The sequence below is a fragment of the Austrofundulus limnaeus genome, unplaced genomic scaffold (genome assembly GCF_001266775.1).
Source record: "Austrofundulus limnaeus strain Quisiro unplaced genomic scaffold, Austrofundulus_limnaeus-1.0 Scaffold202, whole genome shotgun sequence".
NCBI lineage: Eukaryota > Metazoa > Chordata > Actinopteri > Cyprinodontiformes > Rivulidae > Austrofundulus > Austrofundulus limnaeus.
In genome coordinates, this window is record NW_013952604.1 from 431021 (window position 1) to 448868 (window position 17848).

The 17848-nt window shown below is 35.9% G+C and overlaps 1 protein-coding gene across 3 annotated transcripts in view; it reads right to left on the reverse strand.

The window, feature by feature from the left end:
• Positions 1 to 17848, reverse strand: part of nalcn (sodium leak channel, non-selective) — a gene marked incomplete in the record, with an annotated part of 142686 nt that overhangs the window by 47291 nt on the left and 77547 nt on the right. For all 3 annotated transcript variants that reach the window (XM_014018801.1, XM_014018800.1, XM_014018799.1), the window contains 4 exon segments: positions 9407 to 9481; positions 9993 to 10130; positions 15686 to 15877; positions 16849 to 17016. In XM_014018801.1, coding sequence (XP_013874255.1) covers positions 9407 to 9481; positions 9993 to 10130; positions 15686 to 15877; positions 16849 to 17016 — 573 coding nt within the window.

The window sequence follows — 17848 nt, forward strand, 5'->3', positions numbered from 1 at the left end:
TATCTATCTATCTATCTATCTATCTATCTATCTATCTATCTATCTATCTATCTATCTATCTATCTAAAGGTCAACATTTTGCAGCAACACAATTAAATAATTGAAATGTTGTCATTTTAAGATATAATTGCATCTTTTTCAAGTTGACAGAGATGTAAAGTAAAGTTCTGACAGCTTCTTCCCCACCACCATCAGACTAACGAACACTGCATAATACCTAAATCTGAATTACAATTATAATCTCATCTACCTGCTAAAATTGTCCTTCACTGCACAGCTGCTGACCAAACACTTCCTGACGCAGGAAAAACTTAAAAATCAACAATATAACAGTATCTCATCTACATGTTCATTGTCTTTGCACACTTACTGTCATATTTTGCACAAATGATAATGTACACTGAAAAAAAAACTTTTGGGTGTTGATCAAGTATATGTTACAAGATTTAATTGAGCAAATTAAGTAAAATTTACCTGATTTATTCACAAATATTTAACTATATTCTTAATAACTTTTATTACATAATGATGAGAGTAAATATTACATGCATTTGTAGCATTTAAATTTACTTACCAAAAGTTAGTGCAAATCGTTTACAGGATTTTCTCTAGTAAATCTTACAAGTTATTTTTTACAGTGTGTGTACCTGCTCTCTCTGAAAAAAGTGTTCCTCATACACCTGACCTAAGAAACTTTTAGTCTATCACACAGTTCTACTCTTACACAAACACCCACAGATTTACAAAGAACAGAACATATCTGCAAACTGCAAATACAAATTTTATACAATACCAACATTTTATTTTACATACAAACAAAGATACAACTTCATTATTGCCCTTTGAGGTAAACACCATCTCCTATTTGTTTTATATGTATCTCCCAGCACAAGCATTTATTTTTCTTTATTCCTGCATCCTCCCTGTGGTCCTTCATCGCTCTGTATTTGTCAAATAGCTTAGACAATCATACACTGTTTGTTCTGGTACTTCACCGGAGTGCAGCCTTTGATACAGTTGATTCATCTTCATTGACCTTAACATTTTTTAGGTTTGAGCTGTATTGTTCTCAACTGGCTTTCTTCCTTTGATATTGGACATACTTTGTCTGCTTCTGTCAGTAGTTATAACCCAAAGTCAATTTTTTTAGACACAAGGATCTATTATTGGTCTTTTTCCGTTAAGAATGCTTTCACTAACATATGTTGGTTGTCAAGATGAAAAAGGAAACTAATTGAGGATAAAATAGACTATTTTGGTTGATTCTGAGCTAAGTTACGTTTAAAATTAATCTACGTATGCAGTGATCTGAAAATTTCAGCCAATATTGGTATCCGATATTAATATCGCTGTTATGGTTGATAATTAATATTTACAGGTACTACACAAACACACAAATTATTTATATAGATACACAAAAACACATTTGTGTCTCTTTTTGATACTGTAAAAAATGACCAGACCACTGACAKGGCTYTTTACTTCAGTTATTTCTGGCTGTGCAGCGTCACTATCACTATCATGATCAAACAGATACCGCTCAACCAAMCATYTCCCCTACTTAAAAAGAATCACAAATGGCAACAAGTGGGAAATCAACATCGGATGTTAATATCAGCCCAGTTTTACTTATTGGACCGATACCGATATGCTATGTTAGTACTGATATACTGTTCATCCCTAAATAAACTATTAGCTTAATAAGCTATGCAAACAAGTAAAATCTGTCAAAAAGTGTTGAAATGTTTATCAAATGCACTCCAGATTTACAGTTAACAAAAAAATGTTGTTTTTTTTTAACATTGACAGAAGTTGTACATGTTTCTTTTGTGGAAATATTTGAATATTTTTTGTTATTTGTGTTTGTAAAAATATGTAGATGAACATTTTATATGCTAAACTTTCTGCTTTTTTGACCTGTACCTCCATTTTTTTTATTTCTAAGCACAATGAATATATGATTTTTGTATGAAATGTAATATGTGCACAAATAAGTTGGATTTGTCTCATTCAAACATATTTGTAGCAACAAAATCTATACCCTACACACAATAGCTATATTTGTGTTCCAATCACAAAAAAAWGTTACTACTTTTCTGCATAAAACTTAATTTTACTGTTGTAGCTCAGTATAGATGTTTTCAAAAAATACTTAAGAAAATTTTTGAGCTTGTAAAAGATTGTGTACACATAGAGAAATGCCTAAAAGCAAAAGGTTTCTTAATTGGGAGACTGTGTGTGTGTATGTGTGCCTTTCTTTTCCCCACTTCCTTTTTTTCCCAGTTGTCTACTAGAGGTCTAATTTTATTAAAGTTTTCTAGCAAACTCAATTCCAAGCAATAAATGCATTATCCTAATCAGCACTGATGAGTAGAAAATGTGCTGGCACATGCACACAAATGTATGCACGTGTGTGTATGTGAGTGGATTATTGCAAAATTATTCCTGGTCCTGTGCTGCTGGCTCATCAGTGTGGGGGAATAAATCAGTTATTAATTAGCAGAATTCCTGTTTTAGCTCACTTTGGTTTAATCCAGAACTGTTTGCATTCCATTTTATCTTGACTGGTGTGTAAACTTAATAAAACAACAAGGAATAAATAACTTCTGTCAACAAGGGGACCAAACTGGACCTGATAAACCCAAAAATTAAGGCACATTTCAGATTTTCTTCGAACTGGGTTTATGTGGAGACGTTTTGAATTCCCAGTCTTGCACACTGGAATTCCAGTATTTAGAGCTGTTAAGACTTAAAAACATTTCATATAACTAAGGAAACAATAATATTTTCCTCTATACATGTGTTAAAGTATTGGTACCACATGCAGTTTATAGTGTTGTAGTAATCGAAACCGGTCTTGTTCTTAAGACCGGTCTTAAGACCACTTTTTGATGGTCTTGGTCTTGTCTCGGACTCGACAGCATTTGTACTCGGTCTTGTTTCGGTCTCGGACATTGAGGACTCGGAATTTTATTTCAAGATCACTCAAGACCACAACTGTGGAAATATCACTAAACAGCCAGATTATTGTCCAATTTATTAGTTAACATTCTTGCTTTCATTGGATTTAAAACATAGATTCAAATCCAAACCTGACTCATTGCTATTTACCTGCTGTCACCCATCCCCACTCTCTTCACTCATATGCAGTACTCTAGGAAAGTGAACAGTAGTTCTCTGGGAGTGGTCTTCAAAATTTTAAGTAAAAAGTTTGGCTACATTATTCATAAATAATATCACTGTAGAAAAACAACAACAACCAGGAGAAAGCATACAGCAACTTGTAAATTTGGCAGTGTTTCACTTTCAGAAATGATGGGACAACTTTAAGCTTTTATCGTCACTTCCGTTAACAATCTGCCTCTGTAGCAAAATTCTTTCCTTTGCCCACACAAAGATTGTGTCAATATTAGCTCTACATATTAAGCTAGCTACAATGTGGAAAAAGTATTTAGTCAGCCACTACTTGTTGTACATCATAGATAGACCTCAATTATGAGACAAAATGAAAAAAACATGTCTAGAAAAAAATCACATTGTCTGATTTTTTTATAATTTATTTGCAAATTATGGCGGAAAATAAGTATTTGGTCAATAACAAAAGTTAATCTCGGTACTTTGTTATATATACTTTGTTGGCAATGACAGAGGTCAAATGTTTTCTGTAAGTATTCACAAGGTTGGCACACACTGTTGCTGGTATGTTGGCCCATTCCTCCATGCAGATCTCCTCTAGAGCAGTGTTTCCCAAACTTGGGGTCAGGACCCAAAGTGGGGTCCCAAAACTTTAAGGTGGGGTCCTGAAAATATTTTCTGAATTAATTACATTTTGCCTTAGTTGTTACAAAGGAGTGAGGTTAGTATATTTAAAATGGATAAATGTAGTATAAAAATATTGTTACTATGCCCATGTTTTGTTGACATGATACAAATGTTTATCATCCAAAAATAGTTGTGGGCACAGGTCTCTGCTACTGTTATTTTGTGGGTCAAAAGCTGCAAAGTTTGGGAACCACTGCTCTAGAGCAGTGATGTTTTGGGGCTGTCGGCGGGCAACACGGACTTTCAACTCCCTCCAAAGGTTTTCTATGGGGTTGAGATCTAGAGACTGGCTAGGTTACTCCAGGACCTTGAAATGTTTCTTACGAAGCCACTCCTTTGTCGTCTTGGTGGTGTGCTTGGGATCAATGGGCCTCATGCAAGAATATGTTCATATTCTTATCCTAAATTTCTCTTACTTTTGTTCGTATGAAGGGTTCGTACGAACATGTCACGTCAGATTCAACAAACTCTTCTATCTTCAGGAAAGGTGTGTAAATGAGCTGCGTAAATTCCACCTGTTCGTATCCAGCTGCTCGTGCACGCGAGAGGAGATTAGCATAATTACCACCCCAAAAACACCATATAAGGCTATGTTTCCTGCCTCAGATTCAAGTGTCCATTCATGAAAAATGACAGCGAAAACTAAAAAGAAAAACTTTACGAGTTCAGAGATTGAAGTCTGTCTGTCAGAGATCCAGAAAAGAAAATCTGTCGTTTTTAGCACTGCAGGATCTGAGTCCCTGGTGGTGTAGTGTGTTACTGACAGTAGTCTTTGTTACGTTAGTCCCAGCCTTCTGCAGGTCATTCACTAGGTCCCCCCACGTGGTTCTGGGATTTTTGCTCACTGTTCTTGTGATCATTTTGACCCCACAGGATGAGATCTTGTGTGAAACCCCTGGTGGAGGGAGATTATCAGTGGTCTTGTAGGTCTTTTATTTTTTAATCATTGCTCCCACAGTTAATTTCTTCACACCAAGCTGTTTGCCTATTGCAGATTCAGTCTTCCCAGCCTGGTGCAGGTCTACAGTTTGTTTCTGGTGTCTTACASAGCTCTTTGGTCTTCACCATAGTGGAGTTTTTTTGGAGTGTGACTGTTAGAGGCTGTGAACAGGTGTCTTCTATACTGATAACAAGTTCAAACAGGTGCTGTTACTACAGATAATGAGTGGAGGACAGATRAGCCTCCTAAAGAAAAAGTTACWGATCTGAGAGCCAGAAATCTTGCTTGTTTGTTATTGATCAAATTCTTATTTTCCACCATAATTTGCAAATAAATTCTTAATAAAATGTGATTTTCAAGATATGTTTTCTCATTTTGTCTCTCATAGTTGAAGTCAAACTATGATGCCAACTACAGGCCTCTCTCATATTTTTAAGTGGGAGAACTTGCACAATTGGCTGACTTAATACCCCCCCACTGTACATGTGGACAGAATACTCAATCTTTTAGGACACTATTTTTTTTTTTTYCCCTGGTCTTGGTCTTGTCTCAGTCTCGCCCTCCCTTGGTCTTGGTCTCGAGACACTGTGGTCTTGGTCTTGACTTAGTCTCGGGTTAGGTGGTCTTGACTACAACACTAGTAGTTTACATTTGCTAAGTCTAAATGATGTATTGCAGTGTAGAGGCTTTTTACCAATTTTGGTCTGCAAAGGACTTAAAAATCTGTTTTTATTCACTTGGTCAAAACCTCTAACTGTGCTACTTATACTATAGTAACTACAGTGTAGTTACAGTGCATGCAGTTAATAAATGCAGCACTGTTTTCCCAACTATCACTTATCAATTAGCATTTTCATCAGATTTCTCCATGTGCAACAGTTTAAAATCGAACCGTAAAACATTCAATTAGAAGAAGGCAACTATATTTATATATGTTCTGTCTTGGTTTCATTTTGCTTGTTGTGAAAACGTACAAAGCCCATTAAACTTTGGTACACCACTAAAAAAATACAATGTAGATCAAGCAGTTCTCTAAATAGGGCTAAGGCAATGTTCTAAAAAAGCACAGACTTAGTGGGAATAAAGAAGTATTTGTAAGAGAAAAGTGAACCAATAAATCCCCATTATATCCATTACAAGAAAAATGCCACAATGAGATTGGCCAAAATGGCAAACCACTAAAACAAACGGATCAAACAAAAGGGAAAATTATTTAAAATATAACAGAAAAAAATTACAATAAAGAATGCAGTCTGTCTATAGTAAAACCTTAAGAACAGATTATATGATTGTACAGAATATACTATAAAAAAGGTTGGCTATAAACAAAGGTTAAAGGGGAAAAAGGTATAATACATACAGTATATATAATACATTTGGGGCACTCATCAAACGTGTGGAAGAAAGTGGTCAAATGAAACAAACAGATTTTTTTATTTTTTGGGAGGTATCAAGAAATAATAAAAAAGAGGACTGTTGATAAAGGAATTGCAGATACAGCAGCAGAGAAGCAGAGCAACTAAAACTCTACAAGTCCGTGTCATCCCAATGTTTCCAGTTCTCACATAAAAAAAAATCAAGACAAATGCTCTGTCAAGGTTGACAGATGCAGACAATCAACATACAAACAATGACAGATGTTTGCACCTGCATACTCTATTGATGATGTCATTGTCAAATAAGAAGTCTGAAAACACAACATGATGACATACTGTACATTACACACACAACCATGCACCTCAAAATTCACTGCTAAATGTACTATTAAAAAATCAACTTCACCTTTGCATCTTAAATGTGTGAAAATGATAACAGAGCAATACTAATCATGAACAATTATTTGGAAAATTTGAAGAATTACTTGCAAAGTGGTGTTAAATAAATATATTTTTTAATGTTTCTTTTCTTGGTTTGCTTTAATGAGCACACCATTGTTTATGTGTTCACCTGCATTGTTCTTGGTGCACCGAAAAAAAAAAAGCTACCTGTTTCTACATATTTTGCCATTACAAAAACTAGCCTGTTGTGCCAAATTAGCAGAGTTTTGGAAAATGTTTATCTGCTATTCTTCTTTTACAGGCACTGATCCTGAGTTCTAACYAAACACTAAAATGTCCAAGAACCCAAACCTGGGTCTTAATGTCATGCGTACTGCATTACGCTGTGAAGACAAGCCTATCAAAAGCTTGCCTCTCATGTGATCATACGGTAAACTCTGAGAACGTCACTGTTAGCCCACCTGTACCCACACATATCCTGCATTGTTTATAAACAACGGTATCTAAAGAGACATGTGGACAAGGGGCTGATTTTCCATCTGATATTCCAACCATAGACAAAACAATGAAAAGAATGAAACTGACCTTTAGTGCCACTGATGGCACAAGTAAATTAGTCATAAATGAGAAACATTTGTAAGATGGTATACAGAAAGTAAAATATAAGAATAATTTTATAGGTAATTGGTTTAACATGTGTTTCTTCTAAATTGGTTATATTTTTATTAGACTAGAAGCCTTCTCCTGTGGGAGTATGATTAYCATCTATAGTATATATTTAGTCAGCCTCTGTATCCATGATTGAAACACCTGTAAAATGAGCAATTTTACAGTCAGTGCACCTAATCACTCAGCTGTGGGAGGGAAACAACTTGTCCAAGCAAGCTGAGACCTGTCAACCAGCTAAGAGGGCATACACAGACACACAGGCCTTCTGTGAGTGCTTGCTTATGGCAGTGCTCAAAATTATGAGCCTGTTAATTTATGTAAAGATATAGAATACTAAAAAACAGAAAACAACTAAATGCTTTAATGGTTCACATTTGAGTCTGTGATCATTTTTTAAGCTACAGTCTCTGATCATTTAAAGGAAGACTCCTTCCAGGTGAAGATTTGTCTACCACAGCACTTAATTTGCATTTCATGGCAGAAAATGCTTATTAAAGATGTCTAGAGCCAAGTGYTGTGTATTTGTGTAAAAGTAAAAGCTTTTTTTCCTAAACAGAAGCTTGTTTCTTTTTTTTTCTTTTTTTTCAGGATAATTGTCCACTTACTCAATCATTTAGAGCTGGGCCTCAAAAAAGCAAAATAAAAAAAACGGTGGAGGGATCAGAGCTTTGCTCTAAAGTGGGCATAATTCAACCTTGTCACTCTTCCCAGGGTAGAAACAGAAAGTGCTCAGCTTTTAAATAAAATGCACCTGACAAAACAAAGAAAAAACGTCAAATTGCAGCCAATTCAGTAAGTACTTCAGCTCATAGAGGCGGATGTCATATTTTAATAAAAGGCACTGCTTTCCTATTTCGGTCTTTTATTATTACTGCTGTTACTAGCATGCAAAATRAAATATTTTTGTAATACTATTTTGTGGCCTGTATTTCCAAAACCTATTAGCTGTAGACTATGTACTGGTGTTGTAAGCATCTGAAATTACACTCTTGTGTTTCTGCAATGATTGTCAAAAGATGTCAGAGGGCAAAACAATATCTTTACAAAAGTGTTGAGAATCTTTATGCAATTAAAACTGCAGCATCTATAAATGAAAGTTTATTGTTAGATTAGATCAGCAGAAGGAAAACTCAGCTCCGTCTCTCTCATTTTTTTAATAAATGCTCATGAGTCATGTAAAAACAGTAAATAGCAAACTTATTACCCAATGGTTTAAGCTTGATATACACGCAGAAATGCATGAACTGTACTGTGCAAAAGGTTAAACCACCCACAATGTCTTTATGCTTGGCTTCAAAAAAGTCAAATTTTCTTGTAATTGTTAAGCTGACCTAATCAATACTTCTCCAGGCCTTCTGTTATATTTTCTACTCTTTTTATGTTCAGTTTTATATATAAGACCATATTGCAGAGAAGTGTAAGCAAATGAATTAGGAAAGTGAACAAGCTTCAGCCCTCAAAAAATGGCAGAATCAGAATTAACTACCAAAAATACAGTAAGCTGGCTAAGATATGCAACATCRTTTGTACAAGAACCTCTGTTATAACAGCCACATATCAATGATTTTATTACAATCTGTGACTTTAAAAGGGCAGTGACATTATAAACTATAATAAAATGAGTTTCCATTAGCAAAGCTGTCAGGAGATCACAATTATACAGTACTTACGAAATATAAAAACAAAGAGTCACCAAGATGCAAAACATAACTAACAGTGTAGCTCAATAATATTTTGATMCTCAAATCACAGGAATGAAGGTAGAAAATTAAATCTATATTAGTTTACTTTACCTATGTASTCTGAACATTTTAGGAATAAGAAAACCGTTATACTGATAAATAAAGAACTGACAGTCATCTGTTTCTGTCTATAAAGAAACAAATGTTCACATAAAGATAATATGGATACATTTGATGACTTGTTAGTCTGGATTATTCTGAATTTTTGTAGTTTATTTTGGGAAAAAACACGTTAGGAAGGTCCTTTAAATTATTCCAGAAAATATATATTCTTAAAGTAAAATCATAACTCCTTTCATAACTAGTAGAAGGAATTGGTCAATTTGTCAAGCTGCATTATTATTCAAACATTTTATAGGTTTTATTTTCAAATGAAAATGAGACCTCATACAAAGGAACTGAGCTCCCAYGCTGCAACTGTGCTACAGCAAAAACAGAACAAATAAGCATCTTACCTGTTTGAGCTTTTTTAAGTCCTCGTCCAACTCCAGATTGTCCAAGATAACAGCCACAAAAAGACTCAACAGAATCTAAAGAGCAACAAGAGAAAGTGAAAAAAAAAATATAGTATCTGCTGTGTGTGAGCACATTACAATAAGCTAATGCCATTATTACATTGTAAAAATGATCCTTCTAACAAAAAAAGGACAATGCAGCACCTTTTTATTACTCTTCACTGTCTGCATTGTAATTGCATTTGTAGCTTGTTCTGTCCTGGAAGACATCCTGTCTGCCTGGACTGAAGTGTGAGTCATCCAGAGTCTGTCTGATGACTGCTTATATCAGAGGACCAAACACTAAAATGTCAGCACTTCTTACGCCTGCAAGTTTGATTATCTGTGATTAGATGTGGCACTTGCATGAACAAAAAGAGGCAGAGCGCTAATTGAAAGAGATAAATCCATGAATCCTTTTTGCAAATTTTACTGWATGTTTGGTTTTGAATAAAATGCCRAATTATAAATGTACCTTTACAAGGAACACTATGCAAGAATGTRTTAGCCTCTTTAGCTTGGGAAACAGCACAGYTTTTTTCCTCACCAGGGTAGCGAACAGATGGTAGAGGATGAAGTAAATGGCCACAACTGGAGCCCACACTTGACCTACAGCCACCAGAGTCTGGTCCATGACATCTATCCAACCCTCCTGGGTAAGAATCTGGAACATGGACATGAATGCCTGCAGGGAGGAAAACACAACATAAGAGAAAGAGGTTAAAGGCTATAGAAAGGGCAGAAGCTACAGGGAAGACTAAAACACTAAAACAATGGAAAAAGAAGATAAAACAAACATTTTAAAAGACCTTTACTACTGAAAAAATACAACAGATAATGCATAAATCACTTTGACAATTGAGATTTTAAAAGAAACAAAAGTTTACAATTATCTCTTTTGAGATATATGTTCCTGCTATGTTTTGTTGGTCTCCTTTTCACTCAGTAGWGGTTGACTGAATGTGTAAGGAACAACCAGCTGTAACACGATGGCCCCTGAAGTCAAATGGCACTCCTGCACTTTCTTCATCATTTTCCCTCTTCAAACAGCAACACCATGCCCTCAACCTTTCCCACCTGCTCCCATGTTCCAGTCAGTGCAGACAAAGATAAACCCAAAAACCTTGTCTGCCCACAGGAAATAAGATCAAACATCATCAACTATACTATGTATTTGTGTCTAGATGTGTGTGCAACAGAAGGAACAAGGAAACAGAGGAAAACAAAAAAGAGGGAAGAAGAATACAAGCCTATAAGTGTCAGCTGTTCCCAGCAGCTCTCATTCACCTGTTTGTCTAAGGTCAATGAAATAAAAAAGGAGAAAAATGTTATTAACGAGAGAGAGAAAAGTATTGTGAGTACTTAGGAATCAAAGGCAGTAACTAGAGAACCATTATGCAAAAATCATCAGAACACACAGGCCTTCAGATCACTTGTTCACTTTGCAGCAATTTCCAAATGAATTTTAAAGTTTGGTTTTGTGTATTCATTTGTCTGAATCTTTTGAACTAAGATAACAAGTACAACAAAATGCCAAACACCTCTATGAAATAAAACATTACAAAACTGACAAAACATTAAACATATTTAAAGGGATCCACGATTAGTTGTGACATTAAACTTTATTTGATAAACATTTACTTTAACTGTAAAATAAAGTATTTAAAAATACTGTAGGCTGTTTGGTTTTGTAAAATTTTTAAAATATATTTTGACACAGATGGAGCCATTTTATTTACACGCAAAGCATTCTGGGTAAATGATGACATCAACTAGGTCATCGGTACGAGGCTGCTAGCGAGCTATATCCACCCTGAAGGTTAATCTTGGACAATATCTGATGATCGACTCTTTTAAATGAAACCAGAGAGCGTTGACAGAGAGGAGAAGGTAGAAATGACTCAGCTGTAACTGAAAATATGGATGGAGGACAACAGAGCTGCTTCATGGAAGAAGAACCTCAGCTTAGCCTGTTAGCCTTCRCGCTAGCCCTCACACTATATTGCCTTATATGCATTAGCTCAGTGCTAGCGCGACAAACAAGCTAAACTGAGGTCCTCCATCCATATTTTCAGTTGCAGCCGAGTCATTTTTGTGTTCCCCTCTCTGTCATGTGGGTGGAGGACCTCAGTGACGAGAGGAGAATGTGTAGCACATATATATATATATATATATATACGTATATGGTGATAGCATCGGGGCTAATGCTAAAGCTAACAGGCTAAGCTGAGGTCCTTCCATGAAGCAGCTCTGTTGTCCTCCATCCATATTTTCAGTTCCAGGCTGAGTCATTTCTACCTTCTCCTCTCTGTCAACGCTCTCTGGTTTCATTTAAAAGAGTCGATCATCAGATATTGTCGAAGATTAACCTTCAGGGTGAATATAGCTCGCTAGCAGCCTTGTGCGGATGATCTAGTTGATATCATCATTTACCCAGAATGCTTTGCTCATAAATAAAATGGCCCCGTCCGTGTAATATATTTTTAAACTCTTAATTTAAAAATGATAAAAACTGAACATCCTACAGTATTTTTACAGTCTTTCTTTTACAGTGAAAGTATATGTTTATCATGTAAAGTCCAATGTTACAACTAATCGGGGATCCCTTTAAGACGAGGGACGATCCTTGGCCCATCACTGGTGCYRACTGCAGTCCCATAACCATCAGACAGCATCTGCAATAAAAGGGTTTTAAGAACAGAAAACTTCTTCAAAGGCTTCCTCTCCTTCAACGACACAAAACTGCCCATTTAGAGTTTGAACGAGGGCACCAAACATGGGACATTGAAAGGTGGAAGTAAGTTTTATTCTCTGATGAGAAAAAAAAAGTCTTGATGGTCCGTATGGCTTCCAACGTTACTGGCAKGACAAGGAGATCCCACCTGAGATGTTTTCTACATGACACAGTGGAGGGGACACCATCATGATCTGGAGGGCTTTTTTACTTCAATGGAATAAGGGAGCTTCAGGTTATGCGGAGGTGTCAAAGTGCAGCTGGCTATGTGGAGATGTTGCAGGAGGTCTCCCTCATGACTGAAGGCCMTCGTCTGTGTGGTAATGACTGGGTTTTTCAACTGGGCAATGCTGCAGTTCACAGTGCCCACCTGACAAAAGACTTCTTCCAGAGAAATAACATCACTCTTTTGGACCATCCTGGGTGTTTCCCTGATGTAAATACAACTGAGAACATTTGGGGTTGGATGGCAAGAGAAGTTTACAAAATGGACACCAGTTCTAGATACCCTCCTGGAAACACAAGCATTAAGCATGCCAAAACAAAATTTTTGAGGTGATTAACAACAATGGCGAAGCTACTCATTTATTATAGTGAGACAGTATCAGAGAAAAAAATTAACTAGGGCAGAAGCAGATTCATTTGCAGTTTGGGTTGCAGCTTGAGGCTTTAGAAGTAGACTGGTAGTAGCTGAGAGTACATACTCCAAGCCCTAACATCATGTGAGGTCTTTGTTATAAATTTTGACGTGCATCCCACTTTTAAAAAAGCCGCGTCACTCCTTTATTTAATAGCATTCTGATGGCTGTTCAAGTCGTTTGCGCATGATGTTATGCGCGCGCATCCCTGTGAGAACTGAGAGCATTCTGTTTTTAAACTATGATGAAAACATCATTCGTGCACGCAAGATGTGGGAATAATCAGTCTGAACTGGAGCTGTGTCTCATGCTGCTGCTGCTTTTAATAATGACTCACATCATGCAGATGGGTTCTGGGTGATTGACAAGAGCGACTCTAAGCTCTGAACGCAATCCGCACATGTTCAGGACCAATCCAGGAATAAAAAAATTTAAAAATAGGAAAAAAATGTGAAAGAGGATTTTCTTAGAAAAAGTGAGGGGTTCATCCAATGGCCAATCAAGCCAGGGAAGAAAACATTGAGCTGCACATTGGTTTCTCTTTAAAAAGTATGTGTGTTTTAGCATGAGAAATACAAAGTGTGCACGTCATGAAATGTGTGTGTCTCACGGTCAATCCCTGAGACTTGAGAGCCCTGGTTAGAAAGCTTTTGTATTCCAATTATCATTAAACTTCATAGCAAAAAATTTAAAGTTCATTATTTCCAATATGAACCTTCAGATCAGGGATGGGCAACTTATATGATGGAAGGGGACACAATCTTTTGTTGACGCTACCAGAARGCCACATAGCACTGCAGACTTACCCAAATGCAATAAAACTGCCAATTAAAGAAAATGTTTTTATGCATATACTGTATATTGAATCATGCAATATAGTGCTCTAGGTTCAATATGCACTATGTATTGAACAATACAGACTTTTAACTTTTCTTTTATCAGCTTGTCTTCTGAAGACGTGATGTGCTGGAGGCTTATTGGATCTGTGTTCAACTTCTCCACCTAGGCTGCATTGTTGAGCACAGAGCCACTGAGAAACTTGCTGCTTCAACAACATTTAATTTAAAAACTGTACTTTTGAGGTTAAAAAATAATAATTAATTTCAAATAATTCAATATTTAAGGTAGTTGTTAGTAGTTAAGTCTTTTCGTGGACTCTTCTAAAGTGAAAACTATGTATTTAGACATTAAGTATTAATAAATGATAGTTCATTCAAACATTTTCTAACCCATAGGTGCCAAAATTAACCTGCCAGTAGTTGCCCTGGTTATTAGATTGTATTTATCTGTTGTCGTGTGTAGAAATACTATGCTCCCACTTAYAGTCAGTTTACCAAATGGCCAAATGAATACTGTATATACAGGACGGTAGTGCAGAGTAGTTTTCAGTCATGGTGCTGACTTTATATTTGAATTATATTAAGATTACACATGAAATGCAAGTAGCTACAAGATAAATTTAGATTAGATTTAGGCACACACATGTAGATTGTCACACATTATAGGACCACAATTACTTAAATTTCATCAATTTATGAAATATCCCACGTGCCTTTGCTTCATGAGTGTATGTCAAACTTTTTGGTTAAAGCATGGGTATATAAAAGTTTTTCCCAGAGAGTGCCAAAATAAAATATTTATCTATGGGCCAAATGCAGGAAAAACATGAACAATGAATATTTTTTAAGTAAAGTTCTTTTATTTCTTTTTTATGATTAAGAAAGCAGCTAGTGTGGTGGCCCACATTTCATGTTTTTTTTTTAGCCTGTGCACTTATAGAAGGTTTGACATATGATCAGGCAGCAATGGCTCATGGGACATTTCATAAAAATGTGTGCTTAAATCTAATCTAAATGTCTTGTCATGGGGCTAATGAGTAAGCTGACTATAAATGGGAATACAGTGTTTCTACACAGGACARCGGGTGAATACAATCCATTAACCAGAGCAACTACTGGCACGTTAATTTTGGCACCTCTGGGTTAAAGAATGTTTGAACTGACTATGATTTACAAATACTTAAGTATAAATATTTCTCACTTATAAAGGGTTTAYAAAAACTCAACTAACTATTAGCAACTACCTTAATTATTGATGCACTGCAGGATTAGTAGAAAGTCAATTCAAATATTTAATGTGGGGTTTATGCAAATTAAAGTAAACGAATAGCCTTTGTTAACACCACCAGGTAATGCCCTCTGGTGGGGACAATTCCTCTGAAACCGTGAGGCCTGTTTTCTCACTAATCTTGTTTGCAGAATGCCAACATTCAAATGGCCATATCTTCTTCACTTTATTTTCTTCTTGATTGCCATCACTGAATAGCTCTGAACACACTTTCAGATTCTGTAAATACCTCAAAACAACCCCAGGGAGACTTGCTTCTGGTTTTGCCATGGCCAGTCACATATGATTTCCTAATCATCTAGGATAAAATTGCTTTCAATATCAATGGTACATGGACTGAACTTATATAGCACTTTATCAAGTCCATTCACACACTGATGATGGTAAGCTTCATTGTAGCCACAGCTGCCCTGGGGCACACTGACAGAAGCGAGGCTGCCATGCACCGGCGCCACCGGATCCTCTGACCACAGTCAGTAGGCAAGGCAGGTAAAGTGTCTTGCCCAAGGACACAACAACTGAGACAGCTGGACTGGGGCAACGAACAGGCAACCTTCCAGTTCCAAGACAACTCCCCTAACCACTCCACGACAGCCGCCAAAGTCTTAGTCCAATACTTGCACTTTTAAACAGAATACAAGGGCAAACTACAATACCAAGTACACGCTCAACACCACAATACAGAAAAACCAAACTTTTTCATATATTTTTTTTGTTATTTCAGTATGAGACATGTCTTACCCTTGGAAATGTAGTAAAACGGTCCAGTTCCTCCACAAAACAGAACATTTGCAAGCTGATGGCTGACATGACAATCAGAAGACTGGCTGTGAATACCACCAGGCTGCCCAGTTTTTTACCTGGACCAAAAATCTTATAGACAAAGTCTTCTAGGGCAGGAGAAATCTTTATCAAACGCACCACACGCAGCACCTAGAAAGAAGAAACAATTATAAAATAATTAATATTAAATAAATTATGCATTTATGCTCCTGTATACAGTTTGTGTAAAATATTTTATTATTAAAATTTAAAAACAGTCATTTCATTAGCTAAATAAAAGACTACTGTTATCAAAAAAATCTGTTATCATATAAACATCAAAATAAAATCTGTCTGCATATAACTTTTTTAAAGAAAGCATATTGATCTTATCCAAATGCTATAGTGAAGTAATGCTGTACTGTGTTAAGAGACTTATTAAGGACATGGCCTGTGGTGACAGCAACCCCCAACAGGTAATGTATCTTTGTCACACTCTGACTAAAAAGCCAAAGAGTATTGAGCTATTGATCAAGCTTTTCTCTGTGATGATTCTGGTCAAAGATTTTTCTTTATTATCCACAGTTAACAAAAAAAAAAAAGACTTGCTTTGATTCACTGGATATAAAAATAAAAAAAGAAGTACGTAAACATACATTTACTGCATGCCTGACAGACTACATTGACCAAAATGCATTTCTAAAGAGATAAATAAAAAGCACAAAAAAAGTAAAATCTAAAAAAAATGTGAAAGCTACATTGTTGTTTTGGGTTCTGCTTCATGCAAGACAAATCAATGTTTACCATATATGTTTTTTTTTTCTGTCACGTTTGCTGTAACATAACAAAATTAAGAATGTATGTAATGTGAATCAAAGCTGTTTGGAGGAGGTGGGGAGTAGAGAGGGATTGAGGTGGTGTGGGGCGGTCAGTGAAGGGGTGCTTTGATAAAAACATGTTGGGAACCATTGATTTAACATACTGATTTAAACATACTAAAGTTATACATATGTTTCAAAACAATTCACAGTTTCAACTCTTCAAGTGGATAATTCATATTTCCATTCTGCATGTGATTCTTATACGGAATGTTTACACAAGCACACACTTGCACACATCTATTTTAATTTGTGCATCCGTACTTGGAAGTAGGTGAACTGAGAGTGATAAAGGTCGGGGTAGATGTGCAGTGTGGTGCCCACCACCAGCAGAGACTCAAACTTGTGTAAAGAAGAGCTGATGTAGCCAGTAAACCCAAGACACCAAATTTTCAGAAGAGCTTCCAAGTCGAACAGGACAGTGAATGCAACCTGTGTTGRAGAAAAATACAAATCATTGATGGTGCTTGCTTTAAGGGAAAAACTTCTTTAAATAGTACAGGATTTCTGATTTGCATTTAAATTGACAACAAACAGTCATCTTCAATCATCCTATTTTAATCTAYAGCCATTTATTACTTCTAGGTCATGATTGATCAAACAAAATGCATTATTTTGTGTTGATAAACTCAGAATTAGAAATCTGAAATTGAACGAATTMTAAACATTTTAGGTGTGAGTGAGAGCGTAAGTGGATATTTGTCTCGTCACACAATGAACACTGGGATAGGCTTCCAGCTTCCTTGCAACCCAGAAAGGAAAAACAAACGAGTAAACAAAACAGATGGGGAAATGGACTGTAACAGCGTATTTAAAATTTTATAATTATTCAAAACTACCAGTAACATTTGGAAGAAAAATAAGTTTTTTTATGTTGATTAATTTMTTTAAGAAACTGTAGCTTCTAAAAATAACATTTTTGAAACTCAATATCAAATTATTGCAAATTATCTGGATATATCTACTGCATTCACCACCAGCAAATAAAATACTGAAAGAAGGGCAAAATTAAGTTAATATTATCCTAAGAATATAAGTATTTCCTAAAAAGAAGAAAAAACGTCAGTGCCTACAATTCCCAACATGGTTTTATAGCTTTCACATAGATAARTATAAATCTGAAAACTGGGAGCTGCAAGTTACAGAAAATAAGAGAAGATTATATTGTACAGTTATTTTAACTCCTGCTTTCAGGTTAGTGAGGCTATGAGGTTTGACAAGAATGTAGGCATGAAACCATTTGTATTCAGTTCATATTATATAT